At 41.0% G+C, this 15,382-nt stretch overlaps 1 protein-coding gene across 2 annotated transcripts in view; it reads right to left on the bottom strand.

Moving 5' to 3' along the window:
• The window catches only part of LOC140483949 (uncharacterized), a 61,287-nt gene that overhangs the window by 25,733 nt on the left and 20,172 nt on the right, over nt 1–15,382 (bottom strand). For both annotated transcript variants that reach the window (XM_072582821.1, XM_072582820.1), the window contains exons 4-5: nt 5,098–5,206; nt 40–159 (exon numbers count right to left, since the gene is read on the bottom strand). In XM_072582821.1, the coding sequence (XP_072438922.1) occupies nt 40–159; nt 5,098–5,206 (229 nt within the window). The remainder of the gene's footprint in view (nt 1–39; nt 160–5,097; nt 5,207–15,382) is intronic.

A 15,382-nucleotide genomic window follows, 5' to 3' on the forward strand; every position in this document is an offset into this window, starting at 1 on the left:
GTGCTCCAGCAGGTGGGGAAAGAAACAAACCACACTTACCTCAGCTTTGTCCCTTGACTGACATCCTTCAGGGTAATGTTTTCAAGCTTCGACTCCCTCTGAATTTCACCTTTTTTTTCAGCCAACTGATGATTAAGCTGTTCCAAAGCGATAAGCCGTCTAGGATATGGAGAAGTTTAGTCAAAGACTTTTCTACACTGTTCAGCAGGCAGCGTCACCCTAAAGTTTTCAACAGAAACTCTTCACTCTTATGGTTTACAAAATCTAACGGTTCCTAAGAAGGCAGTGTGACAATGGTTAGAAATGTAATGCCTGCAAGGTGAAAGGTCCAAGTAGTGCTACTATTCAAAACTCCATGCACAAGGGGATGACAAAGAGGCAGAAATCCAGGCTTGAGGAGTCAGAGATTGCGGTGCTCAGCCTGCAGTCACTTTGCAGTTAGCCTGACATTGACCCAGCCATGCAGGAGGCATACAAAGAGAGGACGGGACCGCAGAGGAACCTGCAACCTGTTTGGCCAAACAATCTGGTTTGTAGAGCTGTGGATTTTGTGGGCCACGTTTACATATGTTGTGGGAAGTTTGACTTACTTTTTAGTTATTTAAAGAATCTGCTGTGGTTTTGCCTGCTCTTCAGCCTCAAGTTCCGTATTGTTCTGCGTCCAATGGAAGATGGGGAGACTTAATCGTACGCCTGTATCTGTGTCTGGCTAAAGTAGCCATTTGACAACAGGCCACGGAGTAGGTTGTCATTTTAAATTGCCCTGCCTCTCTTCCAGCGTTACAACTGTGCCTGGGTAGAAAGTCATAGAGAGGTACAGCATGGAAACAGACCCTTCAGCCCAACTAGTCCACTTCAACCAGATATTCTTAGCTAATCTAGTCCCACTTGGCAGCACCTGACCCATATCCTTTTAAACACTTCCTTTTCACATTGCTATGCAGATGCCTCCCAAATGTTGTATTTGTACCAGCTTGTACCACTTCCTGTCAGCTCATTCCATACACATAGCAACCTCTGCGTGAAAAAGTTGCCACTGTTCCTTTTTAAATTTTTCCTCTCTCATCCTAAACCTATGCCCTCTAGTTCTCAACTCCCCCAAACCTGACAACATCTTTGTAAGTCTTTTCTGAACACTTTCAACTTTCACAACGTCCGTGGAGAGGGAACATACTTCAACCACTGGTGGTCTTGAAGCATTTACAGATAGGTGGGCACCACAAGGGATGCAGTGAGTGGTTTGTGGGTGGAATGAACTGCCAAAGGAAGTGGTGTATACAGGTACAGTTAAAAAATTTAAAATACTATTTAAATACTATTTAAAATACTATAAGTACATGAATAGAAAAGGTTTGGAGGGATATTGATCAAACACAAGCAAGTGGGACTAGTTTAGTTTGGGAACATGGTCGGTGTGGGCTAGTTGGACTGAACAGTCTGGTTTCATGCTGAATGTAGCATATTTCCAAATAATTTTAATTTAGCTCCCTCCTTTCATTGCACTGTCTCACAGTATTTCAAATTGTTAATTAGCTGATTTCTTAAATTGATGTTGAGATTTATTTAAAAATTGAGAGCTGTGTTCTTGAGTGTCACGTGATAGTGTCCCCTCCTATAGGCCACAAGATTCCATCTGTTGCAGATGTGTCATATCATGTAGAACAGGTAATTACAAACAAAAGCGGTGTTATTCTCCGATGGGTAGTTGATTTACAGATAAATAAAGGATCCAGAAGGGAATGACGGAAACTTGTTTTTGTGTTAATCTACAGATTTACAATCAAACATTAGTGAGTCTTTGAAAGTGTTTTGCTGCCTAATTCAAGATCTTGATATTTGTCGATAAAATAGCACTCAATGTTTCTTCCAGGTTGTGTTGAACATTAAGGAGCATTGAAGGAGGACGGTAGGTAATAATCAGTAGACCTGCTGTACAGTATTTAAACTCATAGAATGAGGCGTCGCGAGGTTCAGAGTCAATATTGTGCAGTCCCACAGTGAATGTTGCTCATGTGTGTACCATTGTTGTTGTATGAATACCCAGCATGGTGGTGGAGTCTGGGATGTAGCTGAAACATATTGTTCGGTATGTCAGACCGTCAGTTCATGATGTATGGGGCAGCTGTCAACATTTTTGTCCATATCCTCAGACAAAAGAGAAGAGGATTATGCAGAGTCAGCTATGTCTGTTTTTGTTGCATCTGAATGAAAAGATTTGATTGAAACTGAAACTCTTTAAAAATATTATTAGGTGTTTGGTACCACTTCATGGCTATCCTGGCCATTAAAAAGGGCAGATAATGATTAACCAAAATGTTTTTCAATTGAGGATGGTGAGAAACTGGAACTCACTGCCTGCAAGGGTGATAGAGGCAGCTACATTCATAACAATTAAAAGGGTTTTTACGTACAGTTGCAATGCTAAAACATATACACTGTGGGCCAAGTTGGAGGGTTTGAGCTATACGGAGAGGCTGAATAGGCTAGAGCTGTTTTTCCTGCAGCGTTGGAGGCTTTATAGAGATTTATAAGCTCATGAGGGCATGGAAAGGGTTAATGGACATTGTCTTTTCCCTGGGGATGGGGAGTCCAGAACTAGAGGATATAGGTTTAGGATGAAAGGGGAAAAAACTTAAATGGGACCCAAGGGACAATTTTTTCACACAAAGGGTGGCATGTGGATGGAATGAACTGCCAGAGGAAGTGGTACAAGCTGGTACAATTACAACATTTAAGAGACATCTGGATGGATGTATGAAGAGGAAGGGTTTAGAGGGATTTGGGCCAAGCGCTGGCAAATGGGATGAGATTAGTTTGGGGTATCTGGTCAGCATATTGGACTGAAGGGCCTGTTTCCATGTTGTACATCTCTATGACACAATAACTAAGTGCTGGAAAACTGAATTAGAATTGTAATGTTTTTGACCTATACAGACTCAATGGGCCGAAGGCGCTTTCTCTGAGGGGTAGATCTCTCTGACTCAAAATCTAACCACCTTGCTGTGTGCCTGCTGTAGACAACACTGGATAAGAAGTCAGATTTCATTCCATAAAAAGGATATTAATAAATCAAATTGTTGTTTTTAACAAAAATTTAAAGTGCCGTGCTCATTACAGATACTAGCATTTCAATGCATGTTTATTTAATCAATGAAATTAAAATTCCATTGCTCTTGAGGGGAGTCCTGGCTTCTAGATTTACTGGACCAAAAGTAAAATACTGCAGATTGCAAAAATCTGAAATGAAAGCAGAAAATGTTAGAAAACGGTAGGTGGTGGAAAAATAGGAATGTTACTGGACTTTTAATCTAAATAATCTAATGTTCCAGTCCCACTCAATTTAGAATTATAACCTGGTATAATGATAGCAATGTAACAATTGTTGATTCTTAATAAAACCCATCTGGTTCACAGATGTCCTTTAGGAAAGGAAATCTGCAAATGTGCCATCTGCTATTGTCCACACATGACTCCAGAACCACAGCAATTTGGTTGTCTCTTGACTACCTTCTGAAATGGTTGATTCAGTCAGTCAATCAGCTCAAGAGCAATTAGGGATGGACAATAATTGCTGGTTCAACCTGCAATGCCAACATCCCATCAACTAACATAGAAAAAAGGAGCAGGTCTAGCAATACCTGTGAAGAAAGAAATAGAATTAATATGTTGTGATGATTTTTGCCTTTCCTTTCATTTCTGATTCATAATTCTAATTTTTGTTTGTTTTTTACTTTCTTTGTCCTTTCTCATATTTCTTAAAATTTATAAATTTTCACTTATATAACACAGTTAATGCAGAAAGACATCGTAAAGTGCTTGCATCATCAGCCGAAGTGGAGCAGTTTTTTTTGATTATGCTTTCTCTACAATCAAGAGGGCTGTCCATTAAGAGGAAACTGAGTGAATTAAGTCTATGCTCTGGATGTAGGTATGCTCGCTGAGCTGGAAGGTTCATTTTCAGACACTTTGTTACCATACTAGGTAACATCTTCAGTGAGCCTCTGGACAAAGCACTGCTGATGTTTCTTGCTTTCTGTTCTTTTTCTCAGAGGGTGGTAAATGGGGTCCAAGTCAATGTGGTATCATGGTAGCCCACAAACCCACAATACACTAAAACAGCAGCTAATGAACTTGAAAGACCCTATACAGACAAGCAAAACTAATGTCATTTTCAAAATATTCTACCAAACACTACATTGGACAAACAGGCAGAAAACTAGCCACCAGGATACATGAACATCAGCTAGCCACAAAATGACATGACCATCTCTCACTAGTATCCTTACATACAGATTAGGGGGGACACCACTTCGACTGCGACAACACATCTATTCTAGGACAAGCCAAACAGAGACACGCACCGAGAATTCCTAAAAGCATGGCATTCCAACTGGAACTCTATCAACAACTGACTGACTTGAACCCCGTTTACTACCCCGTAAGTAAAATAACAGGAAATGATGTCACCACAGGAAATAACATCACCAACCCAAGGAAACCCAAACATAAATAGAAAGCAGGAAACATCAGCAGTGCTTCGTCTGGAGGCTCACTGAAGATGTTACCTAGTATGGTAACGAAACGTTTGAAAATAACCCTTCCAGCTCAGCAAATAAACCATCCAGAACCTCAACCTGAGCTACAAATCTTCTCAGAACTTGCTAAAGTCCATGTTCCCTGGAGTTCAGAAGGACATTAGATGATGCCACTGAAATTTACATGATTACTTTCCTGGGCAGGGTATCTGGAAAACGGGGAAAAAGGAGTAGAAAATACATTTAAGGCTAGGATAGCCATGATTTTGGTCTCAAGAAATTCAGGGATATGGAGAATGGACAAGAAAGCAGAGTAGAAACCACGATCATATTGAATGGTCGTGTAGGCCTGACAGATATAGGATTTACTCCAATTCCTTTTACTTATTTGCTTATTTTCAGATCAAGTGCCTTTTTTGAAAGGATCATCTGATTTATCTCCCTTCCTACATGAACTTTCCTGTGCACCATTACCTCAACCTTTACCTTAACAGGTACAAACCAGTTTTGCACAAATCCCTTACAATGACACACAGATGCAAAGCATGGCTCCCCTCTTTACCTGGTGGAGACCCATTTTTCCACTTCATGATTAGGTAACAAGCCAGTCCCAGGAGGCCTTAATTTCAAACCTGGCTCCATTTTCAATTTGTCTCCAGGATGAAGTAAAGCTGCAGAGAAAGATAAATTTACAGATGAAAGACAACTCTTCAAACTTGATGTCAATAGTATTTTCCACTGTAACATTACACCAATAACTTGTATAGCCTTGCAAAGATAGTAAAACATGCCAAAATGCTTCACAAGAGTTATCATCAACAGCTGTACAAGGAGGGTGATAACCAATAGCAAGGTCAAATAGTTAGTTTTAAGAAGCGTCTTTTTAAAAAAGTGGAGAGAGTTTGAGGGGTTCACTGAGAGAACTCCGAGAGCTCACAATAGTTGATGGTACATTCACCAGACATGGAGTGTGAAAAATCAGGGTAACCAGAAGCCAAGATAGATTGACGAGTGTAGGAATGTCGGGGGTGAACTGGTCTTGGTATACATGAGATAAAATATGGGCAAGCAGGGTTTTGGAGGAACTTGGAATATAGGGAGTTTGTGGGAACAAAGATAGGAAACCAGTCAAGAATGTGACAGAATTGTGAAATCTAGGGGGTCAGAGGAATGGAGTGAGGATTTCAGCAGTTATGACATGGAGACAAAACCTCTGTACTTGTAACACAATAAAATTACACCCTCAAAAGACTCTCAAAATTAATCCCAATGGTTCCTAGTTGAAAAGTGTGGTGCTGGAAGAGCACAGTAGGTCAGGCAGCACCCAAGGAGCAGGACAGTTGACGTTTTGAGCATAAGTTCTTCATCAAGTGGGGGTAAGGTATCTGGGAATGTGATATGTAGATGGAGGTGGGGGGTGGTGGTGATAGGTCGGAAAGGAGAGTGGAAAGAGATAGGTGGGAAGGAAGATGGACAGGTAGGACAGTTCAAGAGGGTGGTGCCAAATTGGAAGGTTAGATCTGGGATAAAGTGGGATGAGGGGAAATGAAGAAACTGGTGAAATCGAGATTGTACCAAATCACAATTCCTTGCACTTATCCAGATTGAACTCCCACTGCCATTTTTCTGCCCATTGACCTGTTTGATCAGGATCCTTTTGTAAGCTTGGAAAACCTTCTTCACTGTCTACATGTCACCAATGTTGGTGTTGTCCGCAAATTTACTAACCATGCCTTCTACATTCTCATCCAAATCATTTAATATAAATTACAAACAAAAGAGGACCCAGAACAGATTGTTTCCTGGTTGATTTTCTGAAGATATCAATCAGATTCACCTTTACAATTCACTCAGATAAAGGCAGTAATACTTATAAATTTTTTTTTTTTTTTCTGAGATTCTAAGAGCTGATAAAGGGGGTTAGGCAGGGAGCTTCTGAATATTCAAGTTGTAGAATCAACAGCCAGATTCCTTTTTCTCAGAAAACTAATCCAAACTCTGACCAATCCATGACAAACTGACTGTCTCATCCATGAGTAAATGATTGGTGGAGATGGAGCCCAAAGATATAGATATATATCAATATATAAACATATCAACCTTCTTCCTCACCACCACGTTTTACAGGGCCCTCAGCCATGTCCAACCCATCTCCCACACTTCAGCCCTCACTCCTCCTTTCCCACTCATAACAGCAAAAGGGACCCCTAGTTCCCACTTACCAGCCTTCACCAGCATCAAATCAAATCCTCTCCCTTCTCTTGTCAGCCTTCCCCAGTGATTGTTCCTCTGGAACACATTGGTCCATTCCTTGCCCACTCCTAACACCACCCTTCACCCCATGGTACTTTCCCCTGCAATCACAGGTGTAAATCCCACCTGTTTATTTCCTCACTATCCAAGGCCCAGACACACCTTCAAGATGAAACAGCGATTTACCTGCTCTTCATTCAATCTAGTCTATTGTATTCACTGCTAATAATGTGGTCTCCTCTACTGTGGAGAAATGAAATGTGGACTGGGCAACTGCTTTGCGGAACACCTTTGTCCTGTCTGCAAAAATGACCTCCAGCTTCCTATTGCCAGCCACTTCGACAAAGCACTGTGCTCCTTGACCAAGATCTCTGCCTTGGGCTTGCTGCAATGTTCCAACAAAGTTCAGCACAAGCTGGTATAACAGCAAGTCATTTCCTGCTTGGGGATCCTGCAGCCTTCATTAAGTTCATTAAGTTCAGGGCCTGAGCACCTTCTCCCATGTCTTTACCTTAACCCTGACACACCAAGCCCTTGTCTTCATGTGGGCTGCTACGACAACAAACTCGTTGTCAGCTACTAATTGCTCCCATTAGCAGCTATGGATTCTGCCAGGCTGAGTTATACCCAATCATATGTCTGCCCTACCTTTCTCTCTCTGGGCTCATCTCCACCATCATTTCTTCTTACCTCCCAACCCCATCAACACATCTTCAGCATATATGCCAACCTTTTCCAAGCTACAATTAGATCTGAACAAGAGTTCACTGGACCCAAAATGTTAACTGTGCTTTCTCTCCATAGATGCAGCCAGACCTGTTGAGTTATTCCAGTAATTTATGTTTTTGTTTCCTAGTTCCAGAGTTCACAATTCTTTGGGGTTTTTTTTGTTTAATGTTTATGCCTGCTTGTTTTCCTTTTGACACAAACTATTACTCACAGTCCAAAAGTCACCCTTAGCTCACAGTCCACAGTCCACAGTTCACAGCTCCAATCAAAAATTATAAAAGAATAGAACAAAAATAATTAGAAATCGGTAAGGGCTCTTATACTAGAAGTGTCTAGTTGAGGAAACAATACAAAATTAATTTAATTACTGTAATTATTTACAGATTACATAAATTTGATTTGCTTTTTTTTTAAAAAGATTACTTAGTATGGAAACAGGCCCTTCGGCCCAATAAGTCCACACCGACCCGCCGAAGCACAACCCATTCCCCTACATTTACCCCTTCACCTAACACTACAGGCAATTTGGCATGGCCAATTCACCTAACCTGCACATTTTTGGACTGTGGGAGGAAACCAGAGCACCTGGAGGAAACCCACGCAGACACGGGGAGAATGTGCAAACTCCACACAGTCAGTCGCCTGAGGCGGGAATTGAACCCGGGTCTCTGGCGCTGTGAGGCAGCAGTGCTAACCACTGTGCCGCCCATCGTGCCGCTTTATTCATTATCACATGTTCTAAAGTACAGTGAAAAGCTTTGTTTATGAGCAGTACAGGCAAATCATAGTAAGCAAGGACATACAGATCATAGAATAGAAAAAAAACTTAGAGGCATGCAGGTTATGATGCATCGGGTGTGCACTAAGCAAGATCAGCATTATTTGAAGCTTTGGAGTCCATTCATCAGTAATAACAACTGGGTAGAGGCTGTTCCTGCGGGTGTATGTGCTCAAGCTTCTATATCTTCTGCCTGATGGAAGAAGTTGTAGCACAACGTTACTGAGGTGGGATGGGTCTTCGATGACATTGGCAGCCTTTCGCGGCAACAAACCATGTAAATGGAGTACATGAATGGAAGGATGGCTTCCATAATGGTCCAGACTGTGCATATCACCTTTTATAGTTTCTTACAGTCCTGGGCAGAGTAGTTGCCATACCAGGCTATTATGTACAGTATGCTTTCAATGGTGCATCTATAAAAGTTGGTGAGGAACCTTTTGGGCATGCTGAATTTTCTGAGCTGTCTGAGGTAGAAGAGGTGTTGTTGTGCCTTCTTGACCGTCACATCTATATGGGAAGTGTAGGACAGGTTGTCGGTTATCATCACTCCTAAAAAGTTGATGTTCCCCACCCTCTCGACCTCAGTTCCATTGACGTGGTGCAATCAACATTGACAAAACTAAAAAAAACTGATCAGAAATTCGGAAAGAAAGGAGGAGAACACAGCCCACCTATGTCATCAAGTTCTCAATTTCCTTTCTGTATTCTGAATAGTCGTTGTTACAAATCTGTCCTACCACAGTTGTGTTATCAGCAAACTTGCAGATGGAGTTGATTCAGAGGTTGGCAAAAGTCGTGGGTGTACAGTAAGTACAGTAGGAGGCTGAGGACTCATCCTTAGGAGGGATCCAGTGTTAAAGTACTTTTGTGGAGGAGGTATAGTCTATCTTCACTGATTGCGATCTGTGGGTCAGAAAAATGACGATCCAGAGGGCAAGGTCCAAGATCTTGGAGTTTTGAGATCAATCTGGAGGGGATAACGTTGTTGAACACGGAGTGTAGTCAATGAGGAGGAATCTTACGTAAGTGCCCTTGGTGTCCAGATGTTCCAGGACTAGGGTAATGGTGTCCGTTGTGGACCTGTTACATCAGTAGGCAAATTATAGGGGATCAGGGCAGGCTGGGAGATTACAGTTGATGTGGGCCATGACCAGCCTCTCGAAGCACATGAATATTACCTATATTAGGACAGAAATAGTCCCAGCTTTGTCTCAATTAATCTCCTTCTCTACTCTGATAAGAGTCCCTTGGCATATTGTATTCAATCCATCATGAATGCTTTCACAACTATACAGAACACCACTGACCCCGATACTTCCCATCCATGCTCCTCAATTTTACATGCCTTAATCAAATCCAATCTTTCTTCATAGCTAGTTATCGAAGTCTTGGCAATGTCCTCATGAATCTCCTATATCCCTTAGCAGTTCAATTACATCTATTCTGTAATGAGGTGTTAAGAATTGCAGACAGTACTGAAGTTATGACCTAACTCGAGGTTTTATAGTTTTGCAGTCCAACTTCCTTAATCTCACATTCCATACCTCAGCTAAAAAAAAACAAATGATTCCATATGGCCTTTTAAATCATCTTATTTACTTGTCCAGCTAACTTCAGGGAATTGTGGATATTCACTTCCTCTACACTTCTTAGTATTAAATACACTTTGCCTTGCCTGGTTTACCCACCACAGTACCTCACCACTCACTTCTCCAGGCTGAATTCCATAAGTTAATTTTCGTGCTATTAACTAGTGCTTTGATAGCACAGAATTAGTCATAGAGATGTACAGCCCAGAAACAGACCCTTTGGTCCAACCCGTCCATGCTGACCAGATATCCACATTTATCTGATCCCATTTGCCAGATCTCTAAACCATTCTGATTCAGATCCCCATCCAGATACTTCCTAAATGTTGTAAGTGTACCAGCCTCCACCACTTCCTCTGGCAACCCATTCCATACATTTTGTATGAAGAAGTTGCCCCTTAGGTCCCTTTTAAATCTTTCCCCTCTTAACATAAACCAATACCCACTAGCTCTAGACTCCCCCACTCCAGGGAAAAGACCTCCAGGGAAATGTCTATCTACCCTGTCCATGCCCCTCATCAGTTTATAAACCTCTGTAAGGTCACCCCTCAGCCTCTGATGCTCCAGGGAAAAAGCCCAAGCCTTTTCAGCCTCTCCCTAGTTGATATGATACACAAGGTGGCCATTCAGCCCATTGTGTCTGTATTAGTTATATTATCACAAGACAATCTCTCCATATCCCAGCATACTTTTTCTATCCAAATAAACATCCAATACCTTCCTGAATGCCTCAACTGAATCTGCCCTGACAATATTTCCAAGTAGTGCATTTCATATCCTAACTATTCACGGAGTGAAAAATGTTTTTCTCATCACTCTTGCTTCAGTTGCACATCACCTTAAACTTATGTCTTCTTGCACTTTCTTCTTCTATGAGCAGAAACACTGATCTCCTTCCAGCCCATTCATGATTTTGAAAACCGCTGTCAAATTTCCTCTCAGCCTTCTTGTCTCCAAGAACAGTCCCAACTACTTCAATCTGTCCTCATAATTGAAATTTCTCATTTCTGGGACCATTCTTGTAAACCTTTTTTTGCATCTTCTCCAAATGCATTCACATCTTTCCATGTGGTACCCACAACTGTACACATTAGTTCAGTAGAAGTTGAACAAGTTCTTCTACAAGCTCAAGATTACCTCTTTTCTCTTGTACTCTGCACCCCAATCAAAGTTTCTAGCCTTGCTGCCCTCAATGATCTGTTCAACATATACATTCAGATCCCTCTGCTCCTGAACTCCATTGCGAATTGTAGGCCCTATTTTACATTGTCTGTCAACGTTTTCCGATCAAAGTTCACTACCTCACAACTTTCTGCATGGAATCCCATCTGCTAACTATCTCTACGTGCCAACAACCTGTCAATGTCCTTTGGGAGTTCCATATTATCCTACTCAGTTTACAATTCTTCCAAAATTGGTGTCATCTGCAAACTTTGAAATTCTTACCTGTGCATCAAGATCCAGATCATTAACTCATATCAGATAAAGGAATCTTCAAAACTGATCCTTGGGGAATTCTACAATGAATCTTCCTCCCGCCCGAAAAATATTAATTGAGCATTAAGCTCTATACATTAGAACTCTGCCTCATTTCTGCCTCGGCGCCAGAGACCCGTGTTCAATTCCCACCTCAGGCGACTGACGGTGTGGAGTTTTCACGTTCTCCCTGTGTCTGCGCGAGTTTCCTCCAGGTGCTCCGGTTTCCTCCCACAGTCCAAGGATGTGCATGTTAGGTGAATTGGCCATGCTAAATTGCCCGTAGTGTTAGGTGAAGGGGTAAATGTATGGGTGGGTTGCGCTTCGGCGATTCGGTGTGGACTTGTTGGGCCAAAGGGCCTGTCTCCACACTAAGTAATCTAATCTAATCAACTCAGCCAATTTTGAGTTCATGATGCCATGATCTGTATAACATCTGTCACAAGTTTGTTGAATGGCAAATGCCTTCTAGAAATAATGTATAATATATAAACAGCATTATCTCGTCAAAACATACCAGCAAAATGAATTCTGCCTTAGAAACCCTGAATCTTTTCAAACTTTCTCTGTGAGATTACCAATTCTATTCTGAATAAACGTTTGTAGAAGATTTTCACCAATAAAGTTAAACTGACAGATTCTTGATCAATAGGGGAATCGAGAACTATGGGGAAAGAGCAGGAAAGTGGACATGAGGAATGTTAGATCAGCCATGATCCCATTGAATAGTAGAGCAGACACAAGAGGCTGAAAGGTCTATTCCTGTTCCTATTTCTTATGGTCCTATGAAACCCATGTCCTCAGAAACCTAGCCTGGGGTTCTCGATTATCATCCAGTGACATTGCTACTAAACTACCACCTCCCCTTCATTTTCCATAGCTCTGGCAACATTTACTCTACACATAGACATCTTCCTTTTCCAGCACCGTAACTGTCTCCTTAGCAAACACTGCCACCCTGCTCCCTTCCTTCCTTTGTCTATTTTTCCTGAATAAATTATACCCAGGAATATTTAACACATTATCTTACCCTTCCTTGATCCAGGCCTCTGTCACCACCACAACACAAATCCACACTGCAATCTGGGTTGTAACTGAAATTTATTTACTATACTCTGTGTATTAACATACATGCATTGGATGTCCTTTCTTTTTCTCCTACCTGATTTCGGTGATTAAATTATTATTCTGCATTCTACTGCCAGCTGTTTCCCTGCAAGCCCTATGCCAGCAAGGCCTAGCATTCTGCTCTACTAATCGTTCTTGGTTCCCATGCCCATACCAAGAAAGTTTAAAGTCCACCCAATGGCACTAGCAAGATGCTGACAAGGTGTTCAGGTGCACCTAATTTGTACAGGTACTATTTTTGCCAGAGCCACTCCCAGTCCCTCATGAATCTAAAGACCTCTCTACTGCACAAAATTTCCAGCAATATATCCATTATCCTGTTATTTCTATACTCACTTGCACGTGGCATTGGAGTAATGTAGAAATTACTAAATTATGTAGTGACATGACTAGACAGGAGCCCAGACTTCTGAGGTGAGTAAACAAATTTATTTGAGAAGATGGAACATCTGTAACTGCAAAATAATATAAATGCACACCTCCAATAGATAACACTGAGAAAATTGCTTCTGCTCAATGTGTCAGTCAATCTACTCACAGATACCAGAAATAGTAGAGGTAACATTGGTTGTGTGGCACTACTATTATGTTAAATAGAATAGATGCTAAACTCTGTTACAGGCTTTTTGGGATGAATTGGCTCGCTTCCATGGATATTGAACCCTGCCATTCATTCAAAAGTGAAGTTAATCCCTGATAAATTGCATAATGTTCAACATAATTCACAATCCCCCACATATAGAAATATTCAAGTCCACATGCAGCAACAACTGGACAATATTTAGACAAGTGGTGTGCAACATCTTTTCCAAATATGTAGCAAACAGCATCTCCAAGAAGACAGAATCTAACCATCTCCCCTTGATAGCTACATCCTGGAGGTTACCATCAACCAGAAACTGAACTGGACCAGTCATATCAGTACTGTAAGTTAAAAGGAGGGTTCAAAGCTTGGAAGTTTTAGAAAGCTTTTGTGACAATGCCATTTAACAAGGTCATTTTGTCCTTGGGTTTCTTTAAGACAGGTTGTAAAGGTAGAGATGTCAAGGAGGCTAGAAAGAACCTCACTTAACAGTGGCAAGGGAGTGACTAGTTCTCCGCTTTCAGGTTTTTTTCGAGTTTGGTTTACCTGTGGCAGTCACAAGATGTTGCAGTCCAGGAAGGGTGTATCTTCAGCACATGATTCCTGACTGACTTTCTCTCTGAGATGTTCTGCCCGTAAGAATTGGTGTTTCATTTACCTTTTTTGCCAAGGGGTGTGTTTATGGGACGCTACTGGATTGAAACAATTCCTTAGTTAAGTTGTTGATTAAGGTCAGTTAAGTTTTCCAATAGATAAATTATTCTAAATTCCATTTTCTTTTGCTTATATTTCAACTGTAATGTTTTATAATTTCTGTGCTGCTTAAAGCCAAGTGGTTTAACCAGCTTCACATCTGCCTTTAAAATAAGAAAAAGTTAGGGTCTAGGCTACCTTCTTAAAATATTTTGAAGGGGTCTAGCCTGGTCCATAACACTTTGGATAAAGCTAGAGGTTGTTGTTCAAAATCAATCCACTTGAAACTGGTGGTAATACACTGGCATGAATTGAGAATTTGTTAGCTGACAGAAAATAGGAGGAATAAAAACGTTGTTAGTGAACTGGAAAGGAGTGACACATGGGCACCTCTGGGATCAGTATTTGGGCCCCAGCTATTCACAATATATTTCAATGATGTGGATGAGGGAAATGAGTTCAATATCTTCAAGTCTGTAAATGACACAATTCTAGGTGGGATTGAGAGTGGTGAAGAGTATGGGAAGAGTTATTTATACAAGTTGAGTGAGTGGGCAAATACGTGGCAGATACAGTATAGTGTGGAGATTGGCCAATGAGGTGAGAAAAACAGAATGATAAAATATTACTTAAATGATGATAGATTGGGAAATATTGATATACAAAGGATATACATGAAGTGTCCTTGTATACAGGTCACTGAAACCAAGTATTCTGGTGTTGCAAACGTTTAGGGAGCCACATGGCTTATTAACCCTCACCACAACAGGATTTGAATACAAGGAAGTATTACTGCAGCTGTACAGCACTTAGAGAGACCACATCTGGAACATTGTGTGAATCCTGCTCTCCTTACCCAAGAAATATACATGCCATAGAGGGTACCAGAAAAGGTTCATTTAACCAAAACCTGTGGTGGTCAATCTTCCAAATGAGGGAGTGGGTCAACTTGGCCCGTATAAATTGATGTTCAGAAGAATGAGGAGGAAATCTCATTGAAATATCCAATTCTGACAGGGCTGAAAGACTGGAGGTAGGGATGATATTTTCCTTAGCTGGGGATCCAAAGCAACCAGGTCTCATGATATGTGGTAGGTGATTTTGGACTGAGATAAGGAGAAATTTCTTCACTCAGAAAGAGGGTGGTGAACCTATGGAATTCTCTAAACAAGATGATTGTGGAGCTGAAGTGAATGAATATATTCAGGAATTAATTAAATTTCTAGAGATTAAAAGGTGGAGCAGTGCAGGAATAAGATATTGATAGACAGATTAGCCACGATCGTGTCAAATAGAAAACAGCTTAAAAAAAATCATTCACAGGATAAGGTCATTACTTGTTAGACCAGCATTTATTGTTCCTCCTTAATAGGCAAAAAAAAGAGTCAAACACATCAGGTCTGGAGTCAGGTGTGGTCTAGACCAGGTAACGATAGCAGTTTCCTTCCGTAAAGTATTTTAGTGAACAATATGTTTTTTTCTGATGATCAGCATTGGTCAATATTAGACTCTTAAGATTTATAGTGAATTCAAATTCCACCATCTATCATAGTGGGATTCAAATTCGAGTCCCTAGAAAATATCTAGGTCTCTGGATTAACAGTAAAGCAATTAT

The sequence above is a fragment of the Chiloscyllium punctatum genome, chromosome 12 (assembly GCF_047496795.1).
Source record: "Chiloscyllium punctatum isolate Juve2018m chromosome 12, sChiPun1.3, whole genome shotgun sequence".
Classification (NCBI taxonomy): Eukaryota; Metazoa; Chordata; class Chondrichthyes; order Orectolobiformes; family Hemiscylliidae; genus Chiloscyllium; species Chiloscyllium punctatum.